Source organism: Bos javanicus, chromosome 5, assembly GCF_032452875.1.
Source record: "Bos javanicus breed banteng chromosome 5, ARS-OSU_banteng_1.0, whole genome shotgun sequence".
NCBI classification, from domain to species: domain Eukaryota; kingdom Metazoa; phylum Chordata; class Mammalia; order Artiodactyla; family Bovidae; genus Bos; species Bos javanicus.
The window spans coordinates 52,353,351-52,369,836 of NC_083872.1; the positions used below are offsets into that span (position 1 = coordinate 52,353,351).

The 16,486-nt window shown below is 35.1% G+C and overlaps 1 protein-coding gene across 1 annotated transcript in view; it reads left to right on the top strand.

Moving 5' to 3' along the window:
- TAFA2 (TAFA chemokine like family member 2) overlaps positions 1–15,860 on the top strand; it is a 559,230-nt gene extending 543,370 nt beyond the window's left edge. Inside the window, exon 5 of the mRNA XM_061416631.1 lies at positions 13,732–15,860. Coding sequence (XP_061272615.1) covers positions 13,732–13,743 — 12 coding nt within the window. The 3' untranslated portion in view covers positions 13,744–15,860. The remainder of the gene's footprint in view (positions 1–13,731) is intronic.
- The last annotated feature ends 626 nt before the right edge of the window (positions 15,861–16,486 follow it).

Consider the following 16,486-nt stretch of genomic DNA (forward strand, 5'->3'; position numbering starts at 1 on the left):
TTTCTTTTTGTGCCCCCATGAGAACAAGGATAGTATCTGCATTGCCCCTTTTTACCCTAGTAACATAGGAGCAATAACACTTGTGGAATAAACAAAGAAATAGATGAATGAACAAATGAACAAACGTCTGTGACTTCATCTACTACCACTCTCCTCACTGCTTACTCCATTGCCACCACCCTGCCCTTCTTACTTTTCTTGTTTCTGGACATTTGCACATGCTGTTCCTTCCGCCTGAAATGTTCTTCCTCCAGATGTCAGCTTGATTGGCTCTCTTATCTCTGTGGGTGTTTCCTGCAATTTCACATTCTCAGCAAGCCTTCCCCATCTAACTGAACTTGCATATTCCTGCCTCAAAAATCCTTTTGTTTCTCATAACTTTCTGTTGGCATGGCCTAACATACTTAAAAATTTTACGGGTCATGTCTGTCATTTGTCTGGCTCTCTAGATTGTCAGTTTCACAGGAGCAGTGATTTTTTTTCCCCCCCATACAAAGGACAGTGCCTGCCACTTATTATGTGCTCAGTAAATATTAGTCAAACAAATGAATGGAAGAACCAGGTATGCAGGACCTGTTTCACTAGTTTTAAAGCCCCCCAAATAGGGATCACAGCCCCCAGAGTATCACTTACACTTATAGGCTTCTTTGAGAAGCTTCACTTTTAAGTTATCTGAGCTTCAGTTTCTTCAACTATAACCTGGAGATAATAGTACTTAGTAACAAAGACTAACAATAAATTGTAAAAGTTGAAAAATTTCACATAATAATCATGAGGATTGCAAAAGAAAATGGATGTGCACTCAGCTGTCTACTGATGCTGGCAATTATGACCTGAGGAATGAATGCAAAGGAAGGGTGATTCCAGGTTTCCCTGAGGAGCAGAATGATTCACTGTCTTTGGCATTAGAATGTAGACCAGAAAATGCAGTCAGCTGCATTTTGCTAAGCAAAAATGAACTTGTTTGCCTTTAAAAATACTAGTCTCTTTATTTGAAAAAATAAAGTGGTGGTTGGAAGGGTGAGGCATCTTAAATATGGAGGCTATAAATTAAGTTAGTATGTCTATAGCATGTATGGTGGAGAGAGAGAGATTGCATGTACAGTATTTTGGGAACAAAGCGCTCATCGTGGTATCTGTTACTTTGTTACATCATAGGAAAATTGATATTTCATTTGTACCACCATACCTGATGCAAGTGAACATGTAATACCTAGATGTAGGGTAATTGTCACCACATAGTATTTCATGAGAAAATATCCTGACAGTGTTAAGCAGAAGTATGCAAATTACTCAAGAGAGTGATTTTTTTTAATTAGGATAATTTTTAACTGAAATATTAACTGTAATGAATATGCCAGAATGAACCTTGATGTATCTATTTGGACATTTCCTACATCCCAAGTGGTTAGTCTAAAACCAATTAAAGCACCACAGATTGCTATTATCTTCTTGCATTATTATTTTCCTGAATTAATTTCATTTTAAAAATCAGACCTTCTCCAAATGAGAATAAATTTAAATATCCGAGGTACAAATGTGAAGCTGATGTCAAGACCCATGCATATCTATAATTTCAAATTCTGAAACCACAGCATCATGGGAATAATCATAATTTTTTTTTAAATGGAGGTACTGACCTTTTGGGTCACTTAATCATTCCTCTTGCTATTCCCAGAGAATCCAAATAGCATCTCTAGTTTCCCTTCTGAAATTACTTATCACTTTTCCCTTATATTCATACATTAATTTGTTCATTTACCCATCCACCTACCCATTCCTCATTTCATCCTTTCATTTAGTAAGTATTAGGCATCATTTTGGCACCCCACTCCAGTACTCTTGCCTGGAAAATCCTATGGACGGAGGAGCCTGGTGGGCTGCAGTCCATGGGGTCACTAAGAGTCGGACATGACTGAGCGACTTCACTTTCACTTTTCACTTTCATGCATTGGAGAAGGAGATGGCAACCCACTCCAGTGTTCTTGCCTTGAGAATCCCAGGGACGGGGAGCCTGATGGGCTGCCGTCTATGGGGTCGCACAGAGTCGGACACAACTGAAGCGACTTAGCAGCAGCAGCAGCAGCAGTAGCAGCAGGCATCATTTATGTACCTGGAATGAAATACGGCTTAGCACTGAGGAAACAAAATGTATGCTAATATTTTTTCAGTACATCATAGTTAAGTGAGAGAAACAAACAGGTTAATAAATAATCATAATGCAATAAGATAGGTTTTTTTTTTATTTTTTAAATTTTATTTTATTTTTAAACTTTACAATATTGTATTGGTTTTGCCAAATATCGAAATGAATCCGCCACAGGTATACATGTGTTCCCCATATAGAAGTATGGAAAAAGTATGTTTTCCATCTATTATGTTGACTGGATGAATCACAAAGGCTTATGATTTAGAAGTGGTAACGTTTGTTCTGAGGTTTGAAAGGAAAATATTTTAGGCAAAGGTAAAATGTATCCGAAGATAAGGAGATAGGACAGGGCATATCAAGTCCTAGGAGGATTAAATCATTAGGTGTGACTGAGTTGGGTCTGTGTATCTCTGAAGAGGGTGGGAAGAGGAAAGATGAAACTGGGTGGGTCGAGGTCTTATCATAAACGACTGTCTGTATTACCAGCAAGAATTTAGATTTCCTTCTATAATAGGACATTTTTATAGCTTTTTCTTTTTAGGATCATGATAGCAAACAGGAGGAGAAGCTCCAAGGCATGAGACCACTCAGGGAGACAAATTAGGAGGTTATTCCAACCCCACAAACCAGAATAAAGGCTTCGATTAAGATAGTAACAATAAGACAGAGGGGGGAACTGATTAAGAAGATGACTAGGGTCTAGAAACTAGAGATAAACATCTGGAGACAATGCTATCATTGTTAAAAATATTCAATGGGGAGAAATGAAATTAAAGAACCATCTATAAGGCTTTCCATGTTTTTGAACAATGTGAAGAAAATGGAGGCCTGGAAATATGAATTAGTGTATTTCTCATCTGTCCCTTGCTTTTTCTGAAAAATGTGAAGCTCTTCTAAATTTTCTCCAACTTCACCCTTTGCCTTCAGTCACATGTGACCATGGCAAGTCATGACATTGACCCACTTCATAACTGTATTGGCCCTGATATATCTGGATAAAGTAAATGTGACTAGAACCCAAAATTCCGTTCTTCCTCAGACAATCATTTTTATCTCACATTTTCTGGTTAGGTAGAGAGAGGCCAAGGTGATAATGATGGGAAAGAGGGATCTGTTCTTGTTGCACAAAGACCTGTTTTTGTTTGTCGGACACGACTGAGCCACTTCACTTTCACTTCACTTTTTTTTTTTTCAAAATTAGAAAATATCTTTTTATATTATGACATGATTAATCTTTCTGCTATTAATTTTAACTATCCAGAACTCTCACTTTATGTAGGAAATGTTTTTCTTTACTTTTGATTCATTTTACCAAAGCTCTCTGTTATCTGACCCTGATTACTAGCCACTCCTTCAGGTGATTCATGTTATACTGTCAAATATTTAAATATTTGAAAATCAAGTAGTACATGTTTTATATTTTGGGGGTACTTTGGGAAAGAGGGATTATAAAGAAAACTTTTGAAAGTCTGTCTACAAAATGTCATAAATTACAACTGAAAAAAGTCATGAATCCCATTCAGACCATTAGTGGGGGTTACACAGTTGATGATAGAGAACCACAAAGCTGCCTTGAGAATTGAAGGCCTGTGGATGGCCAGGCACACTGGGTAAATGACATGGCCTCATTTATCAGCATTAAAGTAGGTATGATTCAGGTTCATGCTTCAGCAAATTACAAATTACTGTAGATATAGATGTGCAGGCAACCTATGAATGGTTACAATTGCAAATATTAAGTCTGCGAATTCTAATTGAATATTGTTACATAATGTTTCTACAATTCTCTTACCCTTTTATGTTAAAATGGTTGTCTATTGATTTTTATACACTTTCTTCCTTGATTTTAAATGAACTCCTTTCTTACATTTGTGCAGAATGCTTCCCAAAATAGTCACGAGAAATGCTTACTATCCTTTTATCAGTTTCTCGTAAGAGCTGTTTATTTTAGGCCCTATTTATGGGCATGTGTTTCTCTGAAATAAAAAGAATGTTCTAAGAGTTTATAATCCTCTAGGAAAGATGCAAAACTGTCCCCATTGTGGGTTTTTATGGAGGTAAAGGAAGTTATTGTCTTGCTGTCCCTTTATGGTTGTTGAAATATTCCCCTTTGCCCAGGTCTGTTTCCTGTAATAATGTTTTTAACAGTGGCGTACCTGACATGGGTTTGTTCCTTAGGCAAACGTGTAAAACTCTTCAAATTTGAATGGAGTAGAAAGAGAAGGTTTCTGCTGTGTTTGATGATAGTTTTTTTATTTTTCCACATCCAAAAATGTTCTGGCTCCATGTTGGAGCATTAGTGTGGCAAATCCTAGCGTTGGTGACATTCTAAGGAAGGGACAGAAGTTTCATTAAGGAGTAAAGATTCAAAATGACTCCAGAACTGCCTCAGTGGTCAGTAAAGAAGGCTCTGAATTATTCTTCATAAAAAGGGAAAAAGGGGAGGCATCATTTTTTTAATAGGAGGCCCTCAAACTGGCCACAAATAGCCAATGTCATTGTTGGTCAACCGAATGTTGTCACCTACAAAGACCCTGTAGCTAATATATTGTTCTCCTAAGAACAGAAACAAAAACCCTGAGTGTATAAGTGGACCTCTGTCAGTGTTCAACCTGCCTATGAGTCTGTAAATTAGCATGAAAAGCATGGAACCATCAAATTTTTACCTAATCTCCATAAGCCAAATGAAGATTGTGTTCTTACCTAATCATTCATTCTTTGTATGTTAAATTGCCCCTTAATTGAATAAACTATGTCATACCGGCATCTAGGTAATTAGAACTGGTTAGATTTAAAGATTCATATTTTAATCAACTTTGGGAATTTGAGACTACTGGATTAAGACTATTTTTTAAAAAGTGAGAAATATATCTGGGAAATAGAAACAAAGCAGAAACTTCCAACATATTAAACATCACTGCCTATGCTGCCCTGACCTTCAGAAAATGAATTCTAGCTTTTTTAACTTAGAGAATGATTTTTTTCCAAAGATATACCACATGTGGAGTGGTCATCTCTAAACTTAATTTTACGGCAGAATATAGGGATGAAAAAGAGTATATGCTGCTTCAGGCATGGTACTAGCCTCATGCTTCCACAAATTTCACCAAGTTCTTTTCAAAACGACAGAGGCATATTCTTTACGCAGACAAGTATCTCAAGGAGAAGTTGTTACCAAGAGCAACTTACATTTATAACTCAACCAACCAGAAGCTAAGGGAAAATGTTGCTCTTGGTAATTCCTACACCAGTAACTCAGATTTCTTCAAAGTGTCAATCCTTCTTCCAAAAGTCCACTTATCTTAAAATCATCTTTTAAGCATAATTTTTTAGTGCTTACTTCTGTTAGCCCTCATGTGCTGTGAGGCTGAAATACTTAACTGTGATGCTTGAGCAGATATAAATTTTTAAAGTAAGTGTTTATGACAGAAATTGGATAAAAACTATCCATTCAAATAACTCCTTTATAAATGAGAAGTGAGTCTAAAAAAATGAACCAATCAAACTTAGGTAAAGTGCCTTTCCAACTGCATTCAAAGTCTCAACTGTCTCTAAAAATAGGTAAACTTTGCTATTAATAGTATATCGGAGAAGGCAATGGCACCCCACTCCAGTACTCTTGCCTGGAAAATCCAATGGATGGAGGAGCCTGGTAGGCTGCAGTCCATGGGGTCACTGAGGGTCGGACACGACTGAACGACTTCACTTTCACTTTTCACTTTCATGCATTGGAGAAGGAAATGGCAACCCACTCCAGTGTTCTTGCCTTGAGAATCCCAGGGACGGGGGAGCCTGATGGGCTGCCATCTATGGGGTCACACAGAGTCGGACACGACTGAAGCGACTTAGCAGCAGCAGAAAAACATTATTAAAAATCTACCAGCTTTCCTCAAGGCATTCAAAATAACTGTTCCCATTTTAAGGACTTTATCATGTTTCCATAAAGTTTGAACAGTGTAACCCCATTATACTGTTGTCTTTCAAAAGCATCTATTTTTTGTCATTTTCCACCTGGAGTAAATGTAAGAATGTGTATGGTGCAGGACCAGGAGAAGAAGAAAATTTTAAAATTTTCTTAATGTCCCAGAGGAAATTATTAAATACCCAAGGAGAAACCAGGGAATGTTTTGTTTGGCTAACAGTTAATGTTAGCTGATCTGCCTCTGAGTGGATGAATGTGCATAAACGGCAATGGAAACAGTCATCTTCTTTCCTGATTCACATAGAAGAAAGAGTTCATGGCAGGCACACTGCACAGCTTTCAAACTTCCAAGAAATGGTGCAAGTCCATCTGTTCCCCAAGATTCATTTCTAGTAGAGATCTTCATTGGCACAGCACAGGAAGCTGAAAGCCACTGACAGATGTTGTATTTGTGGTAAAAAGCTCACTAGTTCTGCATTCTAATATAGGCTTTTCAGAAAAATGAAGTCTACGTGGTGGCTATACCACCCATGAATTTAAGTAATCAGGATAAAGTTTTATCCTCTTTTGAATTAGTCCTTAAGAAAAGTCATGAGTTTGGGGACAGAAGGGAATCAGAAACTCACTGAGTCCAGCCAACTTGTTTGGCATGTGTGAATGAACCCTGGAGATTCAGAGATTTTTTTAAAGTGACTTGTTCAGAGTTATAAAAACCAGACGGTAGTATCACTGTTATAAACTCTTATCAGTACAAGGCCACCTCTTCTCAGTCAATCTGGGGCTCTGTTTTCTTTCTTTTTTTTTCCCTAGAGGTCTAGGAAGACTATGCCATTTTCTGCTTCCATATTGGGACCCATACTGTGGTACACATACATAGAATCAATTAACTACAGCTCTATTGTTTGAAATGACTATATTTCTAATTGCCCAAGGCTGTTAAATTTTTTTGAGAATTCCTAGAACAGATAACAAGGTCAATTCACAGTAATGTTGACCCTAGCTGAAGTGATAAGTAGATTGGCTTTTTGCCCCAAACGTGGAGGCCAATCCATAGCACCAGTCATTCTTGGGAAGGAAAATTAAACTATGATATGAAAATGTAGTCAATTTCAGGGCTTATCGGAATCACCTCCAACACCATGAAAGCAAAATAGAGGCTTACTTTTTTATATAGATGTACATGTTTATGACAATAATTCATGTAAGTCATTGCCTCATATTGCATCATCTATACTTAAAAGCTGTCTGGTCAGCTTGCTCTTAAATGATTACTTCAGACCAATAGGAAACTTTCATTTCATAATACCTCATTGCATAAGGTGCTTTAAGAAAGCACAAGCGCATTCATGTACTGTTACAACCAACTGAATGGCAGCTTTTCTCCTGCTTAAATGAGAAAGCCTGCTACTGCAGAGTAATGATGTTTTAATTGCACATTTAGTACACAAAGAGTGAAGCAAGAATTTAATTCATGTACTTGTAACAGCTACATTAAAAAAATACATTTGCAGTGAAGCAGCAATTATATTCCAAGCAAGAAAAGTTCATTCAAATCAGCATTTAGTGGTTTAAAAAATTGGGATTGCTTTAAGAATCCAGTTACTGATTCAGATAGATTTTAAATGGTAGATTACCTTATGTTATACACATGAAACTAATATAATGTATATCAATTATACTTCAATAAAGAAATTAATTTAAAAAGTCAGCATTTAGGATTGTGAGGGTATTCTAGTCTTCCTTTACACCTATATCGAGTAAGTTAAATTTATTTATTAAAACATTCATTTGAAATGGGGCCTGTTAAGCAGTTGTATTGTAAAAACTGGACTTGTACTGCATTTCAACCTACTGCCTCCCTTCAGAAATACAGCTACATAGTCCTTGCCTTCCAGTTGTTTAAAGAATATCCATCAGTCTAAAGATAAGTGTTTCTCTTTATTACACAGATATTTTAGCAAAAATTTAACTTTTTAAAAAATGAAATTGACTTGTAATCTTCATAAGGCATTGTCTTTAATATTTTGTATATGTGACTTATTTTACATTCAAAGGAATATAGTTCCTCATAACAAGATTTTCGTGACCACCCAGGAAAAATAAGAATATTTTGTAAATTAAGATAATATGATAAGATTCACATGTATATTGTAGAGTTTTGGCATTGATTTCACAAACTTATATAGGTGGGCAAAGTGAATATCTAAAATTTAAAAAATAAATATCTGAGATGTAGGATAGAACTCAAATACATCAGAAGAAACATAATGAATAAGGAAATTTACAAATCTGCATTTTGTTTGGCATAATTATACCACATTTATTTTTAAGCCTAGATGGTTAAAGTACAGTACTAATTTCCTAAATATTTTTCCTGCATTCAGAGTCTGATGGCAGCTGATTCATCAGAAAGACCAATAATGGAATTGCCTATAAAGACTAGTAACATATGCACAGAAATAATTGAGAGCAAAACTAAGAATTCAGTGCATTCAGCTGCCTAGAAATGTATTCATATCTGAATAATAATAGTTACCACTTACATAATGCTCATTATGTACCTTGGAATATAATTATCTGTGTTAGTCACTCAGTCATATCTTACTGTTTGTGACCCTGTAGACTGTACCTGCCAGGCTCCTCCATCCATGGGATTTCCCAGGCAGGAATACTGGAGTGGGTTACCAGTATACCAGTGGGTTCCTTCTCCAGGAGATCTTCCCAGCCCAGGGATTGAACCTGGGTCTTCCACATTGTAGGCACACTCTTTACCATCTGAGGCACCAGGGAAGTCTTAGAATATAAGCACTTGACTAATTAACTTATTTTTCCTCAGCTCATACAACCCTATGATGTAGGTACTAATATTATAGTTGTCTTATTCAAGGTCACATGCTGAGTTATCAACAGAATGAAACATTGAACCTACACAGCCTGACTTCAAAGTATATTCTTTTTGATCATTAAATACCCTCTCACCTTGTCTGAAACAACAGTCTCTCCCAAAGCCAACCAAAACAATAGTGCTTTCTTCTTTATATATAACTACCATCATATGACTTTGATTAACAGCATATGAAATGAATGATTGCAAATTCAGTTACTATAAGACAGAAAATTAACTAATTAAATCAATATTTGTAGAGAAACAAGATGTAATGTCCTCTGCCGTAGATACCCTATGTATCACCTTTTGAGTCTTAGTTGGGAATTACTACTGTTACCACCTGTTAATATTTGAAAAGCATTTGCCTGGACTGACGCTTTGCAGGGATTATCTGATTTAATCACAATAGCAAACTTATGAGGGCTGATAATACCATTTTTGTATTTCATATGGGGAGACTAAGGCTCAGGGAGTTTAAATAGTTTATTTCAACCCCACAGTGTGAGAAAGTGATAAGGCAGAGATCTGAACTCAGGCAGTCTGTCTGCAGAGCTCACACTACTTGTCACTATGTCTCTCCCCATAGTGTGCTGTCTCCCATTGGTAACCTAAACAGCATGACTTAAACAGGGTAAAAAGAACTGTAGACGCTATACATATAACGATTTTAGGAACTGTATAGAAACATCAAAGCATCTTTTACATTTGGGGACAGAATAGATTCTTGAATATTTTTCGTTTTTAACCTTTTAAATTTATTTTACCTTGAAGATAGGCAGAGGATATAACACAATGGTCAAAATACAAAATTAATACAGTATGAAGTAGAAAATGGCAACCCGCTCCAGTACCATTGCCTGGAAAAATCTGTGGATAGGGGATCCTGGCAGGCTACAGGCGAAGAGTCATGACTGAGCAACTGAGCACACACAATTTTAAAATAGTTGACTTCACTTAATCTCAAATATGCCATTTACCTGGTTTTGGTTTCTCAATTTAAACTGGTGAGCAGACTTAAAAGACATGATTTTAGCATAAATTATTGAGAAATTTGAAAGCCCTATAATAGATTTGTTCGACTGGAAGAAATAAATGGATGCTTTCATCTAAAAAAATAATTGGTGCTTCTTATTGAATGTTACCAGATTAGCTTCTTCATCCTGGTGGCTCATTACCAAGGTAGCTTTGTGCTTGTAACTAGAAATAATAATACTAATGGTTATTATTATTGCATGTGTTCAGCAGCCCAGCAGTTTCACTTACTGAATTGGCTGGTGTGCAGCACACACAAATAAAAGTTGCATGAAAAAGAACAGCTGTGTAGAATACTGCCTTTGGAAAGGCAAATTTACTGAGACAGTGATTATAGCGTATGAAGCTCAAGGCATATCCGTAATGATCGTAGGACCATTTCTCTCTCTCATGCAGTATTTTATATCTATTGCCCTCAGAATGAGAAGACAGTGAATTCATGATAGTAAATGCAATTTCCTATCCTGTAAAATTGATTTTATTGCAACCTCCTGCTTTTAGTCACTGAAAACTTGCTGAAAAGCTTCCTTAGAAAGTAAAACTTTTACTAGTTGGCCTCATCCAAAAGATAGGGCTTGAGTGAAAAGAGAATAATATTTAAGTTCTAAAAAAAAAAAAAAAAAGGCAGTGTTTCATTTGGTGTACTAAAAACTTACTTTTAAGTGAAAGAAAATTTTTTAAATGTTGAATTGTATAAGTATTGCCTGAGATCTCTCATATTAAGAAATTTCAGTTAAAAAAAAAAAGTTTCAGTTTATCATCTATAAAGGTTAAAATGGCAATCGTTTCTCCCCCATTAGCATGTCAGAATTTAACTATGAGTCACTTGGACTTAATGAGCATAAAAACCATAAATGCATTTTTTTGTATTACATTTTAGACAATTATTTTTAAAATGTTATTTGGATCTTGCATATTAGATGATGAAAATTGGTGATAAGGTACCTGTATTCAGAATCATCTGCCTGTTTTAAAATCTTTGGCTTTGCCATTTTGTTTGGTACAAATCTGGAGCTTATCAAGGAGGGTGATGATTTATGTTCATATTTATATTTCATTGAAAAGGGCAAATTACGACAGCCTCTGTTTGAATTCTTAAGTGCAGTCCTCTAACTTGTCTGTCAGTAGGATCCTCTCATTCTACTTTCAGTGGTTCTCTTGTTAAAGATTTATGTATTGAAAGAAAAAAAAAAACTGACCCCAACTCTAAAACTTTTATTTTATGGTACTTTATAGTTGAGAAAGCTAGGTGTTCATAAATATATTTGATCCTCACAGGAACACTGTGAGGCTAACAAGATTATTCCGTTCTACACACGGGAAACTGTGGGCCCAGATATTGCACGACACAGTCAGTGTCATTATTGCCACACTGACCTAAATCCAGCAACTATATGCCAACCACAGGGGCCCTCTGATCACAATCAAATAATTTGCAAAAATCATACCTAAAATTAATTGTCGCTTACTCTTCATCTCATAAAATGTAGGGTTTTTTAGGATTAAAAAACTAGGAAACATTGTGTAAAATTAGAGAATAAGGAAAAGCTTTCATTGTTTCAATCCATGCTTATTTAGACAATTACTTCTTTGAGTTAAGCTTAGTTTTCTAGCAATTATTTTAGCTGATAGAAATGTAAATGTACATATATATAATTCACAGCATAATATAAGTGTACATTTATGAGGATCTGGATTGTATAGTTGTGTTTGTATATACTTATGTTTCCTCTACTGAGATGGAGGAAGATTGTATTTCAGATAGATAAGTCCTTGGTTTTATACTGTAAATTTGATGTCTGTTTTTAAAATTATTTGAAATTGAAATTAAATTTATGAAATTAAATTGAAATTAAAATTATGTGAAAATAAAGCTTTAAATACATAAATAGTTGAGAGAATCACTCCTCAGCTTTATATAAACCAGCAGAACAAAATGCTTACCTTGGAATGAAGATGTAATAATGTGTCCGCCATACCCACCAATAGATTACTTAGAATCTGGGCTTGTAGTAGTTCAAAAGGACATGTTACTCACTTTCCTGGAGTTGTTGCAGCGTGTCCCTTGAGTGCTGAACCTCTCCTGAGGCTAAATCATTTGTTCTCTTCGTTATTCCTGTCATTTCAAACACTGGTGCCCATATTACATTTCACAGTGATTTCTTCCTGCAACCAATAGGAGAATTCTCAGAAAAGGCAGGTGAATTTTCTCAGCCACTGGAAATCAAAGACCGTATTAAATCAATGTTTGTCAAAAAAAGTGTATCATAAAAGTAAAATTTCTGTATTTTTCACAATGATGAGCTATCTTCATTAGCAACCTATGACACATAGAAATATATGTCCTCCCCATATTCTTTTTACACTGACTCCCAGACTGGGAACCCTTCACAGACCTTGTATAAAGTAATCACTGAGTGGCAGACAAATTGATAATAAAATCGCTGCCCTGTCTAAGACACCCCTGCTCCCAGAATCTCTAGAGGCCAGCAGGCCCATTATGTTTGTATCCCTCCATCATCAGTTCAGTCCTCTGAGAGTGGGAGTAAGAAGCTACAGATTTTCAGGCAGAAGCTCCACCTTTGGGAATGAAACTGACCAAAGAGACACAAACATGGTTGCTGCCTCCATGCAGAATATACATGTTTGAATTTTACACCTTTTTTTTTATACTGTAATTTGAAACCAGCCATGGCAGAGCAACATCTTGTTACTTTTTGTTTTTATTTTTCATAGTTGATCAAACTACAAACAAAACAAAAACCCGTCTTTTGGCAAATGTTTCGTTAAAAGATAAGTAACTATGTTACTTAATGAAATAAAAATAAAATATCCACAATAATTTTTAAAAATTCACTTTTTGTTGTAAGCATCACTGGAAAAGAACTGTTAGGCAATCCTAAGTACCATGGTATTAAGACCATAACTAGAAATTCATTGACACAGCAGAAATCTTTGTCTCTCTTTGTATCATATTTCTTCTGCATACATATAATGATATCTATGTACATATTAGGTATTCTAGCTATTATTCTTTTTTTCCTGTAAATAAACATTCTTTTGACTTGAGTACCTGTGAAAATCCACATGATTCTGCCTCAATAATATGTACAATAGCATTAATAATACTGCTCTAATAAATTTCATGAGAAATTTTGGGGACCTTAAAATTTGGTAAAGGATTGTACTATAATTGTTTTTCTCCCCAATTTTTTTTTTTGCATTATGAATAGTGGATTTTCTGAAATGCAGTTGAGTCAAATAAGCATTCAACTTGTCAACTATTTCAAGAATGGTTTTTATGGAACCAAATCCCAAGGGCTTTCTTGAAGATGTGGTCTGATTGGATTCCTAAGAACAAAAGTCTTTCATTCACTGACTCCTGGCATGAAGTGTATGATCTCTGGATTATATTCACAAAGTCTATGCAAAGAACATGGATTCCAGAACCATTCTTTGGGTCCAAAATGGGTAACTTCTCCAGTTGAGATCTTCCTGGTCACTGTTGGAGTCACTTGGATAACTGCAAATGGCTCTCAAAAATATTATGAAAGAATAGAGAAAATAATTTTAATAAGCTAGAAATACCTAAATATGGTAGTCCTTTAAAATTCAGTAATTTATTTAATATAGCAAATACCAGCACTTTGAGTTTTTATTTATTCATTTCTAATACTTAATTGTGTAGAGTTTTAAGATGATAGCTGTTATGAAATGATTCTACTTTCTTTTTCTTTGTAGGTAACCCATTAACCAAGGTGAAATCAAGTGATCCTCAAGGCTGATTACATTGAACATATGCATACAAACATAATTCATAGGTGATCTTGAAGGAAAAATTTTATACAGCTCCGAAGTGGCACTCTGGAATCTATTACTTCTGGGGGATTTCATGGCTCATAATCAGCTTCTTGGAATCAAGACTTTTTAGAAGTCCTACATGAACTTCAGTATCATGAAGATTTCATCAGATTTGAACTGCGTTCAACTTGTATAATTGTACTTAAAAAAAGAACTTGAAGTTGCTCTCTGAAGAGTTGGCATTTCTGGATGGTATCAGAGACACCTACCCTTTGGGGTCTTGGTCCCAAATGTGACTGCCTTTCTTGTTTCTGAAAGTCTCTCAAGTGCACTGGCCTTCTGTCATGGACCTGTTCCTGGGTCCTGTGTTCACTGGCTAGGATTGTACATGGCTTCAGTGACATTTCCTTTGCAAATTTCTCCTCTGGCATGGTGTAGACTGAGACAATTTAATTGGTATCCTAACCTTGGAGCTCTGAAAGCCTACATGTTTTAACATCTTAAAGTTGCTTTTGTTAAAGGAATGGAAATATATATCCATTGATAATAATTATTGTTGGCAAGTTGTAGTTATCTGAAAACATCAATCATATAAGAATGTATAGACAAGCTGACATGTTTCCCCAAGGCTAACACACTACTGCAGCTCTCTGTCAGTTAAATAGGTAGTAGTTAGAACTGAATTACCATTTTCATTATATACTCCTATTTGGTACCTCTAGAGTACATTCCCTTTCAGAGTTTTTTTTTTTTTTTTAAGTGAACTTTTTCTTTTATTTTTATCTTTACTTTTTCCCTTCACAGAAATCATCAATGAGCAGTCAAGTATTTAGGTAACCTTCAGTTTCAAAAAATTGCCATGGATGCATGTGGGTTTTGATTTCTTAGCTCGAAAATTATTTGCTTAGATTTCTTCTAATATTTTTTTAAACTGTCATTTCTATCTTATTTTTAAAAGGCTGTCTCTTGCTTGATTCCAAGGACTGTTTGAATGCCTATTTGTTTATTCAAGTCTGTTGGTAGAATAAATTGTTCATTTCCTTGGCTTCAAATTTATAAATATTTGTTTCTAGTTTTCCCATTCAAACAATTTCTTAGGTCAGTTTTTGTCCATGTTTTTGTAGTCCTTTTCACATCTGTGGTTTTCAGTTCTAAAGGAAAATCTTACAAATATTTCAAGGCCTTAAACACGTATGTACTTTTTTTTCTAAGTTATTCACAGAATGTATAATTTTATACTACTTTTATTTTGCTTCATTTGTTATGTGGAGGGAAAGAAGAATGGACATTGCATAGCCATTCTGTAACAATATTGTGTAAATGTATAGTTTGAAGGATTGTAAAGGGAGAGGCTTCTGTGTTTACTCATCTTAGATTGATAAGAAGATACTTCAGAAATTGTCCTATTAGACATTCTATTATGTTAGACAGAGTGTAGGTATCTTCTGTGATTTTAAAACTCACTCACATGGCCAATTATGTATATGTTGATTTCCGTGATGGAGGCTGACCTACAGACCAAAGCGCTCCAGGGTAAATTAGTAACAATCTTCAAAGACCAATATATTACCCAGAATCTTTTCTCAGCAGAATGACTAACACTGTAAAATTTGTTAAATATGAAATTTGTAAAGTATACTTTTGATATTGAACTAAAGTATACTGACCCATAAATCCATGGAATGACTTTCTTCTTCCATTTTCATTATGCATACAATTAGATGGCTCTGAGTGAATTTTGCCATGGTTCAAGACTGTCTGAACTTGTAAAGAAAGGAGTAATAGTTGTGCTGGAGTTTCTGCATCAGTGATAATATTAATTTCTTTGGAACAAAGTGGAAAATTATATTATTTTAGAAATTATGAATTTGTCCTAGGTTTGAAATTATAGATTATGCTCTCTTTTTTAAACTATGTCCTTTAAAACAACACTGGAAATACTGTATTATATTCAAGTGTAATACATGCATATCAATAGAAAAAATAAATGGAATTTCAAATATACTAACTAGATTATCCCCAGTAATATTGTGACTCTTCAGAAAAGGTGAATAAAATTGGAATATAAAAATGGACTCTCTTTCCTGAGTTATTTTCAGAGAATCTGTTTTTCAGTGTTCTATTTTAAAAGCACTTCAGTTACTATCCAGGAAAACCTCTGATTTTATGGGAAAGCTGACATATATTCTTTAATTGTTTTATAAAAATCCATGGCAAATCTTGCCATTTACACAAGGTTCCAATATTTGGGTTGCTTCTTTGCTGAGAAACAATTGAAATAGATATATTTATACTTGTGCCTCTTGCTCACATCTTGACTATGAGCACAACTGGCAAATTTTTCCTAGCAATATACAAAACTCATTTTATTAAAAAAAACTGTCTAAAAGAATATACTGTTTATCCTTTGAAATTCATTATACAGTTGACCCTTGAAAACACAGGTTTTAACTGCCTAGGTCCACCTATACATGGATTTTTTTCAACAGTAAATACTTTAGCACTACACAATCTGAGCTTAATTCCAGGGAGGTGAAATCATGCATATGGAGGAATCACAAACAGGGAGGATGCATTCTAAGTTATATGTAGATTTTTAATTGTTATCTCCCCTGACCCTAGCATTGTTCAAAGGTCAACCATATATGGGAGTGTTAATTAAAACAAATATGGCTATGATTTAGCCTTTTAAATT